Consider the following 16,579-nt stretch of genomic DNA (forward strand, 5'->3'; position numbering starts at 1 on the left):
GCAGAGGGGGGGGGCAAGCGGGGGGAGTGTCGGGCCGGCGGGGGCAGCAGTGGGCGGGGCCGCGGTCTCCGCGCGGCTGCCGCCGCCCCTCCTGATTGGCCATCGCTCCCTCATTATGCTAATCCCGTGCGGCTGGCCGGGGCCGGGCGGCTGACGTCAGCAGGGGAGGGGTGACGGGCAGGGGAGAGGGGGGGTGCGGCGGGCGGGGAGGCCCGGGCCGAGCCGAGCGGTGCCGAGCGGTGCCGAGCGGTGCCGAGCGGTTCCGATCGGCGCGGCGCGGGGCGGGGCGGGGCGGGGCGGGCGGCGGCGGCGGCGGCGGCGGAGCGGGCCATGGCCGCGGCGGGCAGCGGCGTGGTGGCGGCGGCGGCGGCGGAGGCGGCGGCGGGGGCGGCGTTCAGCACCGCGAACAGCGGCCGAGTGAACGGGCTGAGCCGCCCGCCCGGCGCCATCGCCATGAAGGATCACGACGCCATCAAGCTGTTCGTGGGGCAGATCCCGCGGAACCTGGAGGAGAGCGACCTCAAGCCGCTCTTCGAGGAGTTCGGCCGCATCTACGAGCTCACCGTCCTCAAGGATCGCTTCACCGGCATGCACAAAGGTACGGGGGGGGGAACGGAGGACTCAGCGCCCGGCGTCGGGGCGCGACCAGGCGAGGTGTCCTGAGGTGATGGACCCCTGATGCGGGACACCGCTGAGATGGAGCACCCCGAGGTAGGGGCAGCCCTCAGGCAGGATGCTTTGAGGTGGAGCATCCATCGTCTGGAAGCACCACAGGTGAGGGAAGCTGGTATGGGGCTCCTCTGAGGACGGGGTGCCCCTGAGCTGGAGGTACTTCTAAGATGAGACACCCTGAGGTGGGGCACTGAGGTACCTCTGAGGTGAGGTGCCCTGAATCTAAAGGTACCCATGAGGTAGGGGGATACTGGATGTGGAAATACTCCTGAGTTGAGTGTACCCCTTGGCTGGGGGACTGTGGTTTGGGGTATCCCAAAGGTAGAAGTACCTCATGGTGCACACCTTAGGTGAAGGTGCTTCTGAGGTGGGGGTGCCCCAGAATAGGTCATACTGGTAAGGGGCATGCCAAATGAGGGGTACCCTCATACAAAGTACCCCTGAAGTGGGGTACACCTGAAGTGAGCTACACTTAAGGTGGGGCACCACTCTAATTGGGCTGCCCCTGGGGTAGAGGCATACCCCTGATATGGAGACACTCACCTGAGGTGGGAGCACAACCTGGAGTTGGGAGCTGTTGTCCACCTTGGGAGCACCCCAGCAGTGTTTGGGGTACCTGCCTAGGCTGGGGGCACCCGTATGGCATTGGGGCACCCACGTGAGTTTTGGGCACTGTTGGAGTTGGAGCACCTCTGGGGTGAAGGTACCCACCTAGGTAGGATACAGGCACCCACATGCCAGCTCCCTGCCTGTGCCATGTCCCAGGACTCTGCAGGGGGGTCGGGACAACCTGCTCCAAGATCAGCAGGTCTGGGGTCTGGTTGGCATGCTGGCATGGATCATGGCAGAGCACCCAGCACCGTGAGCAGCTTTGCACCAAGGGGCTCACACCTGCACTGGCAAGATTTTTATGGAACCCTACACATGTGAGCCAGTGGTCTGCTGTGCCAGAGCAGGGTCAGGACATCTCGGGTGTCACCTGGATGGGATCTCATTCTGCTCCACATGCTGTTGCAAGCCCCTCTGCCATGGGTAGTGCCCTCTTTGTCAGGACTTCCTGGGAAGCCGAGGTTGGTGCTTGTGGATGCTGCCCCATCAGTGTCCTTTGGCTGTGGGGCAGCTGCCCAGACGGCGTCATTCTGCTCAACTCTGCCTCCGAAATGTCTCCAGGTGCCTCTGAAGCTGCTTGCATGCCCCAAACAACAGGATTTGCACCATGTCTGGGTCTCCTTGGTGCTTCCTCCAGTGCAGGCTTCATCTGCTGCGGCCCAGATGCATGATTTAATTGTGGACACTGCTCTAATCTGAATGGCACCCTTCCTCCCAGTGAGCCTCAGGAGTGGGATTGCTCCTGCTCCATCCCTCCGAACTTCTTCAGTATGCCTGGGCATCATCCACATTGTTGCCTGCAGGGGAAAAGGAGGAAAAAAGCAGAGAGGAGGAAGCCAGCATGATTACAGGTGGTAAACACTGCAAATGGCACCAGGACTGACGCGAGCGGCTGTGCTGACCTCCCCTTTCCACCCGCAGTGGGATGATATTTATCTGGGGGGATCTTCCCTCGCTCTCTGTGAGGGCAGATGTCCCCAACACCCCAAGGTGTCCCGTCGCCCCGCTGCTGCTCTCCCTCTCCTCCCAGGCATGCTGATTGTACTTATTAAGAGTTATTAATACTTAATCAGCTGGTGGATTTAATTGTGCCAATATTAAAAATGCATCAATGTCAATTTTATTAAATATTTACTTTGTTGAAGGGAAACTGTTTTGCTGCTGTTTTAATATCACTTTCAGACGCTTAGGATGTAACCCTGGCAAATTGAGGGGGAGCCCTTGGGGAGGGGAGTGTCATGGCAGCAGCATGGGGACCAGGGAGGCTCCCATGGGAACGGGACAGATGGGGAGGAGAGGATGAGACCCCATCCCTGGGGCTCACTGATCGCCACCAGCTCTGAAGGAGCGAGCAAGCGGCTCGGCAGCGTGAGTCAGCGTGGGAAACCTCGCCCCAGGCATATTCCTGATTCCCGAAGTGCTGTGATGTCAGAGGAGCTGGAACACCTTCACCACATGAGTCCCATCCCGAGGAGGATGCTCAGGACTGGGAGAAGCATGGTGACAAACTGGAATGGGCAGCCTTGATGCCTGGAGATCTCCTTCCCAATGGGCTTCAGCTGTGGCTTTCCCTGGAACTCAGGGCTGGGGTGCTGCTGCCTGCACACTGCCAGATTCGCTGCTTGCTCTTGCTCCTTCCCTGATCCCGCTGCTCCATCTCTTTTGTGTAGAGATCCCTCACCCCGTTTTGGGGCTGAGCTCAGGTCCCGTTGGAGGTGTTGCCCACCTGGGTGCCAGGTGCCAGGGTGCTGGGATAATGGATGACAGGGTGCCAAGGTGCCAGGATATTGCACCCCAGGGTTCCATGGTGCTGGATGTCAGAGTGTCAGGATGCCAGGATGATAGATGCCAGGGTGCCAGAGTGCTGGGTCCCAGGATTTTGGGGTATCGTGCTGATGTCTGATTGCCAGGGTGCTGGGGTGCTGAATGCCATGGTGCCAGGGTGCCAAATACCAGAGAGTCAAGTGCTGGGGTGCTGATGATGCTGGGGTACTGAGATGATGGCATCGTGCCCAGGGGCTTTGTGGCAATGCCAGGCTGGACACTGACCCCATCTCCCCATCCCTGCAGGCTGTGCCTTCCTCACCTACTGCGCCCGTGACTCGGCCCTGAAGGCACAGAGCGCCTTGCATGAACAGAAGACACTGCCAGGGGTAAGTGACAACAGAGGGGCTGGAGGGGGGGGGATACACATGGTGACACCTCCCCAGGTTGTGGGCACAGGAGCCGCTTCCAGCAGCCACAAACCAAAGCATTGATTTTCCTGCCACCCATGTGCTTTTGCGCTTTCTGTGGGCTCTGACCTCCTGAGCTTAACAAAGTAAAAATAAATATTTAATTATTCACCTAAATAAAAATCAATAGGGCCGCCAGTTGGCTGGGGAAAGCACTAGGGCCCGTGAATATCAATCCCAACCACGGGTGTGCAAAGCTGGTGAAGGGGAATGAGGCATGTGGCTTCCCGAGGCACGCTCTCGCCAGTGGTGCGAAATCAGTAGGTTTAAGAGTTAACAACCCACTGTGGCAGCTTGAAGGAGGTCTGGAGCCAGGTTCTGCCAGCAACATACCAGCTTGACTGTGTCCCCTCTTTGTCACCCCTCCATGTGTGTGTACATGCATGTTCAAGGTGTGTGGCTGGGGTAGCTGCTCACACTTCACCTGGCCTAGGCTGAGCATGGGGTGGAGTGTGTGTGAGCACCCACTGGTGGGTGGCCAGCACTCGGGCAGGTGTGTGCACCCAGCAGGGTGAGTGTGCACAGCCCCAGGCTTCTGCGCGCCACCTATAGCTGTGGACCCCCATAGCTGTGCCCCCCTATAGCACTGCCCCCCCATAGCTATGCACCCCCTATAGCTGCTAACCACAACAGCTATGGACCCCTATAGCTGCGCTCCCCCATGGAGGGTGCACCGCCCCGAGGCGTGTCCTAGGCTCGGCTCGGTCCCGCCTCTCGGCTCGGCCCGGCCCGGCTCGGCCCGGCTCGCGGGGCTGCCCCGCCCCTCCCACTGCACCGCCCCTCGCGCGCCGCTGCGCGAGCCCAGCCGAATCGGGCCGAGACGAGCCGAACCGAGACGGCCCAGACCGAACCCAACCCAGCCCAGCCCAGCCCAGCCGAGCCGGGCCGAGAGGAGCCCAGCCGAAGCCAGCCGGGCCGGGCCGGGCTGGGCCATGCAGCTGCCGCAGGTGCCGGCGCCGGGGCCGCGGCCGCCGGTGCTGTGGGTGCCCGCTGGGTCCAAGATCCTCTGCATCGAGGTACGGCTCCGCTTTTGTGTGCCGCCGGTCCGGCTCGGCCCGGCAGCCTGGGTGTGCGCTGGGGCATCCGCACCCGTGGGGAGGGGTGCGCCTAGGGCGGTGTTTGCATGGAGGAGCGTGCGGGTGGTGGCGGTGCGGGGCTGTGCCTGCCCCGGGGGCGCGGGCCGTGGGTGTGGAGGGTGGGCGTGCGGGCAGCGCGGGGCTGCGAGCATGGCTGGGGGTGAGATGGGTAGATCTACTGCTGGGGGTGGGGATGGTGTCGGTGAACACGTAGGGATGGGCTGTGCAACTGTCGGTGTTGGTGGGGAGGGGGCATCTGCTCCGGGGGATGCTGTGTGTGGAGGTGGGTGTCGGTCAGGAGGGTGTATCTGCACCCGGGCGTGGGGTGGATGTGCTGGCAGGCAGGTTGTTGGTGATGTGTGTGTATCTGCATCCAGGGATGGGTAAGGTGTTGGCAGGAGGGTGTTGTTGGAGAGGGCGTATCTGCGCACCGGGATGTGGTGTGTGAGCGTGGATGTTGGTGGGAAGCGTGTGTCTGCACCCCGGATGCTGTGCCTGAATGTGGATGTTGGTGGGGAGGGCATATTTGCACTCAGTGGTGGTGTATATGTGTGTGTTGGTGAGCAGAGTGTGTCTGTACCCAGGGATAAGCCGTGTTGGTGAGGGTGTTGGTCAGCAGGGTGTATCTGCACCCAGAATGCTGTGTGTGATGGTGGGGGTGTTGGTCTGGAACATGTATCAGCAGGCAGGGGTGGGGTGTGTTTATGAGGGTCTTGGTCAGGAAGGCGTATCTGCACCAAGGCTACTGTGTGTTGGTGTGGGTTCTGGTGAGCAGGTTGTACCTGCAGGCAGGGAAGGGGTATGTGAATGCCTGTATTGGTGAGGAGAGTGTATCTGCACCAAAGGGTGGTTTTGTGTGTCTGTGTGCTGGCTGAGGAGTGTTTCCCCCACTCCCTGGGGTTGGGTGTGGGTGTTGGTGCTGTATGTGGTTCAGGTGTGCATGGAGCTGTGCTCAGGGCACTGTAGAGGTCCTGTTTTGCCTCTGGGTGCATGGTTGATGGGGAGCGGTTGCTGCCAGGGGTGGTGGGTGTGCAGGGTCTGCATCATGTTGATGGCTTGCTGGTGTGTTTGTGTGAGGTTGTCTTTGCCCACAGTGATTGTGCAGTGGGTGCGGGTGTGTGTGGAATGGCAGCGGTGGGTGTGCAGGACTCGAAGGTGCGCGGGGGTGTGGGTGCTGCTGGGGGTGGTCTCCAGCTCTGCGTGCCCATGTGTCCACAGAGTGCTGCCGAGGGTCTCCCTGTGGGCACGCAATGGGGAAACTGAGGCAAGGAATGTTGTGTGTGCCTGTGGCTGTGCAGGGCTCACAGCTGCGGGGAGGCTGCTGTTGGTGCTGTGGGGGGGAGTGGATGCTCAGGAGGGGTGTGCAGGAGGTGGATGCATGGCTCACGTGGGTGTGCAGCCATGCTGGGACAGCTGTTCAGCTGTGCGGGGGTGCAGGCACACGGCTGTTCGGGGGTGAGGTTGTGCGGGGGGTATGGAGGAGGCCCTGGGTGGGTGGGTGTGCACAGAGGGTGTGGTTGTGCATTGGAGTGTGCAGGAGTGTGGCTGTAGGGGCTGTAGGGTCATGTGGGGAGCGTGTGTGGCTGTGCGGTGGCGTGACTGTCCCTAGGACCATGTCCCCTAATTGTGACTTCACCAGGGTGTTCCCATGATGAGGGGCTGCCTCTACCCCAGTGTCTGTCTCCCTGCACCATCTTGGCTCACTGGGATGCATGGTGGCCTCCTCACTGGGACTCTCTGGCTGCTGGGCACAAGGAGGAGGGTGACACCAGGGAAGGGGCAAGGGCTGGAAGGGACACTGCCCTGTGGGGCAAGTCCAACTGCAGGGTGGCACCATGGCCTGGCTCTCCCTTTTGGAGGGCTTCAAATTTGGGTGGGTGACAGTGCGCAAGGGGTCAGGTGGTGGTTTAACAGCTGGTGGTGACCCCCTCAGGCTGTAGCACACCAGTGGTTTGGCCAAGGGGGTCTGTAGCTAGAGCACCCATGGGTGACAGGACTGGTGGGTGCTGGGACACCCCAGACAGGGGGTGTGACCCTGCATGCATCAGGGTGTCCTTGGGGTATTCAAGGTTGGAGGGGGGGACATGGGTGGGGGTGCTTTGGGAGTGGAGGGATGTATGCTGTAGGGATGGACAGAGGTGATGGGGGGGGTGAATGGGTGTCAGGGGAATGGCTGAGTGTTGTGGGGGTGGATGGATGGGTGCTATGAGTGTGTGTGTTTGGAATGAGTGGGTGAACTGATGGGTGAATCTTAGGTGGAGATGGGTGGACAGGTGGTTGTGTGGGTGTCAGTGTTGGGTGAATGAACAGATCGGTGTCAGGGAGTGGACGTGTGGGTGTGAGGAGCCAGGAGAGATGGCTGGGTGGTTGTGTGTCGGGGGATGGATGGAGGGTGATTGGGTAGCATTGAGTGGCTGGGTGACCCATTGGGCACAGAGGTGTGGTAAGGACAGACAGACAGGTGGGTGCCAGACAACTGAGCACAGGGAGAGGTCTTGGGTGCCCGAGCCATCTATGTGTGCCACAGGAGTGGGTGGAGGAGGTCAGTGAGCATGCTGGGGTGGGCACAGGGATGTCCATGGGCATTTTCCCCCCAGTGCGGTGCAGCAGCCCTGGGGTAGGTTAGCTGGTCCCTGGGGCCTGACATTTATAAACATCAGCTGCTCCCAGCAAATCAATACAGTTTAATAACTGGCGAGCAGAGACGGGAGACACATCAAAATGACACTCTGCGGCTCTGTAAATGTTATTCTAAATCATACGCGCCTGGTTTGTTACATTAAGCATACAGCAGGAGGCATGGGAAATTTATTCCATCAAAGGCCATCGAGCTGGTAAATGGGGCTGGTGGGTCAGTGAGGGGGGGGGCAGCGCCCTCAAAATGGGGTTCCCTGCTCTTGGACGTGCCATGGACAAAGAGGATGTTGGTCCCATGGATCTCCATGCTGTCACAGCCTCTGGGGTGGGCTTGGTGCAGGGTGGATGTTTAGGGGACTGATGGCATGATGTGTGACACAGGAGCAGCCAGGTGGCCCTCTGTCCCTCAGTGCCACCACATGGCTCCTGGGGACCCAGCCCCCTCCCTGGAGCATCCCCCAGCTCTGCGCTGACATTTCTCCCCACGTTTCCCTGGAGACGGTTGCTGTGGAAACCTCCCTCCTCTTCTTCCTTAACCATCCTCTTCCTCACCCCAGGCGCTAGGATATGCTACTATTCCCCACCCAGCACCTAAATTCGAGGACATCCCCCCCAACCCAGTCATGCAGAGGAGACCCCAGGGTGGGGGTATGACTGCAGCGCGCGTGTGCGCTCACACACGCCCCGTCATGCTTGACATCCTGCTGTTGCCGTGACGACCCCATCAAGCACATGGCTCAGGCCCTCAGCAGCGCGGGGGAAGCATGCTTGTTGCCGTGGAAACAGCTGTAATTGTAGCATTTTTCGGTGAAAAGAGGGGAAAAAAGGAGGGGGAGAGAGTAGGAGGGATGGCTTGGTGGGCCAGGGGTCAGGGGCGCCTGCGTCAGCCCAGGGTGCCCTGCCTCACACGCATGTCACGTGGCTCCACAGGCAAAAAGGTGCAAGAGGAGGCTGAAACTGGGTGAGAATCGGGCAAAAGGGAGTGGTGGCAGTACCACCAGAGGGGCTGGGGCCAGCCAGGTGCTGCTGCCACCTCTGCAGTCCTTTGCAGTCGAGGAAAGAGGGAAGGTGGCCAAGGCTGGCACCGGACACTCAATCTCCAGGGCTGTGGCATTGCCCTCTGCCCAGTTTGGCATGGTCACCACCCCTAGGTCTCTTTCAAATCACTCCCCTGTTCTTTGGCCCCCTGCACCAGGCTAAGGCTGAATCCTGATGTTCCCCATGGAAAGGGCTTGGGGTGGGGGGCACAGCACCCTCTTTGACCACTCTCCTTTCCCCCTTCTGTGTTGCAGATGAACCGCCCCATCCAGGTGAAGCCGGCCGACAGTGAGGGCCGAGGAGGTAGGTCCCCCCTTCTCTGGCTGCCCTGTGTGGGCAGGAGGGTGCTGCAGGGTCACCTGGGGGTGGTGCAGGACATCACAGGGGCTGCCATGGGGAGACTGGTTTGCAGAGGAACCTGTGAAAGGGGCTGCCAGTGCCAGTGACATCCAAACCTGGATCCCCAATATAACCCTGTTTCTCCCTGCCTTTTGTCATCCCTGATGTTATGCTGTGAATATTCTGGCATCGTGCCAAAACCATCCTGATGTCATACCAGGAGCATCCTGATGCCACACCCAGGCAGAGCTACTCTGTGACAGCCCCTTCCTCTCTCAAACAACCTGAGTCCCTGCCTGCAAATGCCTGTGGGGATCCTGGCAGAGCTGGGTGCAGGAGCCCCTAGCAAACAGAAACTGCCCCCTTTCCCCAAAATTCTCCATGGGTGGTGGGGGCTGATGGGGCTGTGGCAGTTCCAGGCTGAGTCGATAGCTGGGGCAAAATTGCAGGAACTGGGTCAAAACTCTGTGCAAAGTTCTCAGTGTTGTGAGCCAACGGCGGGCACGTAGGGATGCTGGGACAGGCAGGACACAGGTGTGGGGCTGTGTGTCCTCCTCAGGACAGCTGAGGCAGTTATCCCCCTGCTCCAAACACCTAATCAAACATGCCACAAACTGGTCCTGGCATGTCCTGGCGGGACCTGGCTAGTAAATAACGCACTTATTGTGTGTAATTGGGCAAGGATTAAAAATCAATGGGCAAGCTTGGCCACCCTCACCCAGAGGGTGATGCTTGCCTGCTGGGCCTGCTCTGCTCAGACACCTGTGCCAGGAGATGGTTTATGTTTAAGCAGACAACGCACAAACCCTATTCCCTTAACTAATTTTCCTGGTACCTTAACGGACAGAGCATAAATCGTCTCCTGCCGTTATTTATTTATTTCCCTGGCAACGCTCTTGACAGGCCACCTTATTTTCTTTGTCAAATGCCATTAGCGCACGGTGGGAGCACGTGGCTGCGCAAGACAGATGCTGGTAATAATCATGAAATTCTCATTATTTACTCTCCCTTCTCTCGTGTTTGGTTTATTTATGTCCCCTGGGCACGGCCGGAGGCTGTGGGTTATTCTGCGAGTCAATCATACGGAGGCAATCGCCGCTGTTTTTGCGGTCTCTCTTTGTTTCCCAACCACATCCCACACCAGTGCTGGGCGAGCTGGCTCCTCCATCCCCGTGAAAAGCCCCAGCTTCAGTCCACAAATAGAAGCTGGCTGTTCCCAGCTTCACCCCACAGCAGTTTCCCTGGAGAAGAGGTTTTCCCACCCCAAGAGTTCTATAAGATGGAGGTGATAAACCCTGCCTCTTCGCCTCTGGATCAGCATTGCTCCCTCCCCAGGCTCCGGTGTTACCTGGCTCTTTCCCTCTCCGATGGGCTGGGTTTTGTTTTTAGAAGACAGGAAGCTCTTTGTGGGCATGCTGGGGAAGCAGCAGAGTGAGGATGACGTCCGGCGCCTCTTTGAGCCCTTTGGACAGATTGAGGAGTGCACTATCCTCCGAGGGCCCGATGGAGCCAGCAAAGGTGGGTTCTGGGGAGCTGGGTGAGCACCCCACAGGCAGCAGGCACCCACGGAGGGTGGGAGCTGCTGGCAGCGCAGCAGTGGCCAAATCCAACCTCTCCCATGTCCCTTCTGTGCCCTTAGGTTGTGCCTTTGTGAAGTACGGCAGCCATGCTGAGGCGCAGGCTGCCATCAACAGTCTGCACGGCAGCCAAACCATGCCGGTAAGTGCCGGGCTCTTGCCCTGCCCCATTCGACCCCGTGCTGCCTGCATAATCCAATCACCAGCTAATTTGATCCTCTGTCTAATTGGATCAAAATCCTACAGACGGGCAATTTGTTGGCCAGATCACCCTGAGGTTCATCCTTGCCTGGGTGCTGAGCCCCAGGAGGTGGGTGCGTGGGGCTAATTCCCTCTGTGCTGGAGAAAGGGGCTGTTTAATTAACGCCGAAGGTCAGATTTGTGAACGAGCAGGAGGAAAAAGGAAACAGAGGTCAGCAAGCTACCGCCAGGGAGAAAAAACAGCTATAATTAAACCTTGCATCGATCGCTGCTTGCTGCTGCCAAGCCAGGCAGCATCCCTGGGGCCAAGGATGCTGCGGCTGCTGCGAGCGAATCCTTCACTGGAGTGGGGAGACATTTTGGGAGCATCTCTGGGACCCCACCATTGGCCGGCCGGAGCCGGACCCCACCATCTTGCTCCTGTCTCAGGGCGCCTCGTCCAGCCTGGTGGTGAAGTTTGCAGACACGGATAAGGAGCGGACCCTGCGGCGGATGCATCACATGGCAGGGCAGCTGGGCATCTTCAACCCCATGACCATCCAGTTTGGCGCCTATGGGGCCTATACACAAGCGGTAGGAGATGGTGCCTGCCAGGAGCGGGGGCGTTTTTGGGGAACCCCATGGTTTGGGGGGTGTGCTTGTTTTACCTGTGAAAGCCTATGTGGGATTTCACCAGTGCCAGTGAGTGCAGATGCCTGTCAGGGTTGGTGTATCCTCATCTGGGGGCACAACAGAGGGCTTTAGCCCCCCAGGGGAGGATGGCACAGCTGTAGGGCACAGCAGTCCCATATATTCCCTTTTTTAATGTCACCTAGTCTTCTCCTGTGCCTGGATCTGGCAGCAGGTGCCATTTACTCCCATGAACTCCTGTGCCTGGGTGTGAAGAGGGGATGCTAATTTATCCTCCCCTGCTCTCCCTTTCTCCCTCCCTCTTGATTGTTTTCCCCTTTTCCCCACTAAGATCATGCAGCAGCAGGCGGCCCTGATGGCAGCTGCCCAGGGGACCTGCCTCAACCCCATGGCTGCCATCGCCGCTGCCCAGATGCAGCAAATGGCCGCCTTCAATGTCAGCGGACTGGTGGCCACACCCCTCACCCCCTCTTCAGGTATGACCCCTCTCTGTTTGCCCTCCCCACCCTGCTCAGCATCCTTGGGGTGGGTGGTGCTGATACCTCCCTCCCGCAGGGACAAGCACCCCTCCTGGCATTGGCACTGCACCGGTGCCCAGCATCGCCGCGCCCATCGGGGTGAATGGTTTCAGCCCGCTGCCCCCCCAGACCAATGGACAGCCTGCCTCGGAGACCATCTACACCAATGGCATCCACCCCTACCCAGGTAACCTTCCTGGCAGCCTACCAGGGGGCTCCAGCGTGTCCCCCCTGGGGTTGGGAACCCATACTCAGCCCCCATAAAACACTTCAGGGTGTTCTTCACCCCAGGAACACACTGGATGAATCAGCTGTGTGTTGATCTCCACTGAAATCCCTCCTCCTGTGGCATCACTGCCTGGGTGAGCAGGGCAGTGCTCTCAGCTCCTCCCAAGCTGCATGGGGCAGCTCAGTGCTTGGCCAAAAACCCTCTCCTATGAGAGCTGCTTATCCCTGGGTTTCTCTTGCTTATTCTCTTTTTCTTCTCCCTTCTTTTCTCTCTCCAGCTCAAAGCCCGACGGTGGCAGATCCCCTCCAGCAAGCCTACGCAGGCATGCAGCACTATGCAGGTCTCCAGCTTCGCTTGGCACTTCTTCTCCCCTCTTTGCTCCTCAACCTTTTTTTTTTTTTTTTTTGGTGTGTTTGTGAAACATCACCTTGGTGTTGAACCACAGTGCTGGGGCAATGGGGTGAGCACAGAGTGTCATACCCTAGTAGCCATAGGGGTGATGCTGATACAGAGCACAGTCCCCTCATCCCCAGCAGCACAGATGCACTCCCAGCACATTGCTCTGTGGAAACTTTAGATGGAGGAAAGTAAATTTTAATGCTAATTCCATGGGGGAAAGAGAGCTCATGGTAGTGCCCAGGAGAGGGGGTGAATTTTGGGCAGTGGCAAAGAGCAGGATCCATGCTGGATCCCACCAACACACCAGCACTCTAGTAGAGATGTTTGTGGAGTCACCAAGACATCAAAAATCCTTAGATGTTCATCACAGGGCTGAATCCAATGGCTGGGGAGAAGGGAGGCAAAGCATCCTGTGTCAGTATATTCAACCCAGCAGCCATTTCATTAGGAACACAGCCATTTGCAGATTTCCAACAGAAAATCTAAGTTTTGGACACCCAGGTGTTGTATTTTTTTTTACTAAAAGCACCTCAACTTCTGCCACCCGCATCCCCCCTGGAAGAGCTATTCCCTGTACCCCAGGCGTGCCAGCAGGGATGGGAAGGGCAGAACCAGGAGCTCTGGGGCAGGATAGGCGCCTCCATTGAGGGTGGCAGCAGGGGACATCCCTGTCCTCAGCCCCTTCCTGGGGCTGTGGTGTGAGTGGGGTGCATGCTGGGGTCTCAGCTCCACGTTTCTTCCTTCCAGCAGCATATCCCACCGCCTACGCGCCCATCAGCCAAGCCTTTCCCCAGCAAGCACCCATCATCCCGCAGCAGCAACGAGAAGGTGAGGGGTGGTGGGGTCACCCCATCTGTGGGGCTGGCAACTCCTCACTCCCCCACCCCGGGGTGACCCCCGCCTTGCGCTTGATGTGTGGCTGTCCTTTGTGTGTCACCCAGGTCCCGAGGGCTGTAACCTGTTTATTTATCACCTGCCCCAGGAGTTCGGGGATGCGGAGCTCACACAGATGTTCTTGCCTTTTGGCAATGTCATCTCTGCCAAAGTCTTTGTGGACCGTGCCACCAACCAGAGTAAATGCTTTGGTAAGTCCTGGCGTGTGGTGCTCCATGATGTCCCAGCTTGGGGTCCAGCTCTCACCAGTGTCCAGCTCTTGCAGCTCAAAGGTCTGGCTTTCCCCATTGACCCTGCTTTGTGGTCCAGTTCTCCATGGCATTCCACCTCCGGTATCCAACTTCTCCTGACATCCCATCTTGGAGTTCTGGCTCTGCCCAATGTCCCCAGCATGGAGATCCAACTCTCCCTGACATACCAGCTTGGAGGTCTGTCTAGACCATCTCAGGGGCCTGGCTCAGGCAACACCCATGGCTGACCAAAGCTGCAAGGTGGCTGGAGCAACATGACTGTCTGTCCTGGGACCAAAGGGCAGGTTTTTGTCCCACATGGTGGCTGTACAGGACATATCCTGCTGCTGTCCCTTCTTAAACTGTCCTGTGTCCTCAGCCCAGCGCACCTACCCTCATGCCTACCCTGTCAGCAAAGTGTCCACACAAATCCCATCACCTTAGTGTCCCCAGAGGCCATTCCAGTGTCCCTCTGGACCTTCTTACCCAATATTCCCATAGACCATGATGTTCCCAAAGTTGCCATCAGCCTGTCACCCAGTGCACCAGCTGGGGGCTGCCTCATAACCCCTCCGTACTCCTCTCCCAGCCTCTAAGCCAGGAGCATCCTGTGGGATTTCTACACCTTGGCTGAAATCAAGGGGCAACCTGTGATGTTTACAGTGACAAACTCCTCTGTCCCCTTGCCCCCAGGTTTTGTCAGTTTTGACAATCCGACGAGCGCTCAGGCAGCCATTCAGGCCATGAACGGCTTCCAGATTGGCATGAAAAGGCTAAAAGTCCAGCTAAAGCGGCCAAAAGATGCCAACAGGCCCTACTGACCCCTGCTCACCCTGGCCCTGCAGAGAGGTAAGAGGGGGGGCTGGGAGAGCCTGGCTCTGCTGACCACCTTCCCCTGCTCTGCCCTGGGGGACCTGGCAGTGGGGCTTGGCTCATGGAGGGCAGCACTGGTTCTCCAAAACCATCCTCAAGTGTGCCTGGGGGCCCTTCACCTGAGACCCTTGGTGTGGGTGGTTCAAACTGAGATTCGGGTCTTTCCCTCTTGCCATCCTTCCCTCCATTCCTCTCTCTGTCCTGTTCCTCTCTCTGTCCCTCGTGTCTCTCTCTATCCTCTCCATCTCTTCCCTCCATCCCTTGCTTGATCCCTCTTCTCTTTCCCTCTGTCTCTCTCTGTCCTCTCCCTCTACCCTCCATCCCTCCCTCAATCCCTCCCTCAATCCCTTTCTCTTTCTGTCTTCCCCTCTGTCTGTCTCTCCATCCTTCTTCTGTCTCTCTTTTCCTCTCTCCCTCGGTCCTTCCCTCCATTCTCTCAGTCCCTCCCTTGACCAGTTCCTCTGTCCCTCTCCCCCTTTCTTCCTTCTGTCCCTCTCCCTCCCTCCCTCCCCAGGACACATCCCAATGGCCCTTTCCCCCTTTTGCAGGTTGGGCGTCCGTGGTGTCTGACAACTTTGCCCTTCCCCAAGTGCAGTATCCAAACCCGTAACTCTCTTTCTTTGCAACACATCCCGGAGGACAAGGAGGAAGATGAAAAGGCAAAGGACAAAGGGGCAAAGAAGAGAGCCATTCCGGGCATAGCTTTTCTTTCCTTTTTTGATTTTTTTCCCCAAACTGGTCTTGTTTGTTACCTAACGAGAACAAGAGAGCAAGAAAGACAAGGAAGGAGGAGAGCGATGCGGCACCGGGGCTGAGATTTGCTGCTGGCTGCTCGCTGGGACTCACTGAATCCCTCACAGGGAGAAAGGATGACAGCTCCGGGCAGCTGGGATCTGGATCTACCTTTGTGTTTGTTTTTTAAAGCACTCATTTGCTGCTATTGATTTCCCAGGAGAAAACAAGGAAGAAAAAGAGGCTCCAAATGGATTCTTAAACCAAAGCCAGTGGGATGGGACCAGCCTTGGGCACTTCACCTGGAAAAGTTTGGTTGGAATAAGGAAATGTGGCAAGATTTGGTTTTTTTCCCCATGTTTAGGGGTTAAAAAACAAGGGGATCAAAGGATGTTGGACTTACAGAAGATATATATAAATAAGTATATATATATATATATATATATATCCCATGGAGAAGGGCAGTGGGACACGTGTTCCCCTGCTCATCACTGGCACAGGGACATAGGATTACTTGTTTCAGAGTCATATCATTCCTTAGAGTTTAGGGACCAAAGGACTATTGCTTTTTTTAAATATATCTATAAATAAATTAATTTAAAAAAAACAAAAACAAACAAAAAACACAAAAAAACACATACAAAAAAACAAACAAAAAAACAAAAAACCGAGAAAGGAAGACAAAGGAAAATCAAAATGAAGAGGGTTGAGGAAAATCCAAAACATCTCGAGCTTTAAGAGCTGCAAGTGTTTCCTTGAGGGCTCGGTTTGGGGGGCTCAAGGGCTCGGTTTGGGGGGGCCAATGTGTGGCTGGGGATGGGGGGCTGTGGGGTGGGAGGTTGGGGGGCTGTGGTGGCTCCCCCAGCCCCGGTAAAAACCGGTGGTGGGGGAGTGAAGGTGGTTGGAGAGCCCCTTGCTTGCTCCATGGAGAGAGCAGTGCAATGTGGTTCTCTGCAGTTTTGGTTGTTTTGGGGTTTTTTTGGGGGTTGGGTTTTTTTTTTTCAGCCAAATAAATAACAAAACGACAAAAAAAATGTGAGGTTTCAGCAGAAACAAAGTGAAGCGAAATAAACTTATTTTGTCAAAATCGTCACCTTGGTTGGTTCTTTGGAGCAATCACTGCCGCGTCCCACCACCCAAATTCCCCGGCATCATCCCCTTGGGGACCCCTTTCTGACCAGCTTACATCCAGCCGGGCGGGACCATCTGGGAATTTGGAGAAGCTGGCAGAGTGGCTTGGCCTTCTCTGTTTATTTGCTTTCATTTTCTCAGGAACAACCATTTGCTGGAGAATTTCACACACACACCCCCTGCAGAGGGGACCAGGGCAGAACTCGGAGCATGGCCACCACTGAGGAGCCTGTCAGGTCTCAGCTGGTGACTATCTAAACCAGGATATTATTTTAAGCCAATCCTTAACTTTCTTTATAAATCCACACCTGTGTCTCTGGTGGGATGCAAAGGGCTGGTTTGGGGTATTTATTTAAATCCTTCAGACCCCTAAACCTCTGACAAGGAACACCACCACCTTTGGGTGGCCCCATGTCCCTGGGATAGGCCTGATGCACAATCCCTTCTCCTTGGTGTGGTTCCTGCTCTGCAGCACCATCCCTTTGCCATGGTGTGGTGGGGGGGGATGCCAGGAAGAGCGCAGTGGGCAATACTTTTATTAATCTGTGTGTTGTCTGTTG

The 16,579-nt window shown here is 57.3% G+C and overlaps 1 protein-coding gene across 1 annotated transcript; it reads left to right on the plus strand.

Moving 5' to 3' along the window:
- The first annotated feature begins 438 nt into the window (after window positions 1–438).
- On the plus strand, window positions 439–14,933 carry CELF6 (CUGBP Elav-like family member 6). Its single transcript, XM_008490146.2, has 13 exons — window positions 439–598; window positions 3,352–3,434; window positions 8,521–8,569; window positions 9,995–10,123; window positions 10,245–10,324; window positions 10,813–10,956; window positions 11,345–11,489; window positions 11,569–11,718; window positions 12,038–12,100; window positions 12,907–12,987; window positions 13,101–13,244; window positions 13,977–14,132; window positions 14,705–14,933. The coding sequence occupies exons 1-12, from the start codon at window positions 454–456 to the stop codon at window positions 14,102–14,104; spliced, it is 1,341 nt and encodes a 446-aa protein (XP_008488368.2). The 5' UTR covers window positions 439–453; the 3' UTR covers window positions 14,105–14,132; window positions 14,705–14,933.
- The last annotated feature ends 1,646 nt before the right edge of the window (window positions 14,934–16,579 follow it).

This window comes from Calypte anna, chromosome 10, assembly GCF_003957555.1.
Source record: "Calypte anna isolate BGI_N300 chromosome 10, bCalAnn1_v1.p, whole genome shotgun sequence".
Classification (NCBI taxonomy): domain Eukaryota; kingdom Metazoa; phylum Chordata; class Aves; order Apodiformes; family Trochilidae; genus Calypte; species Calypte anna.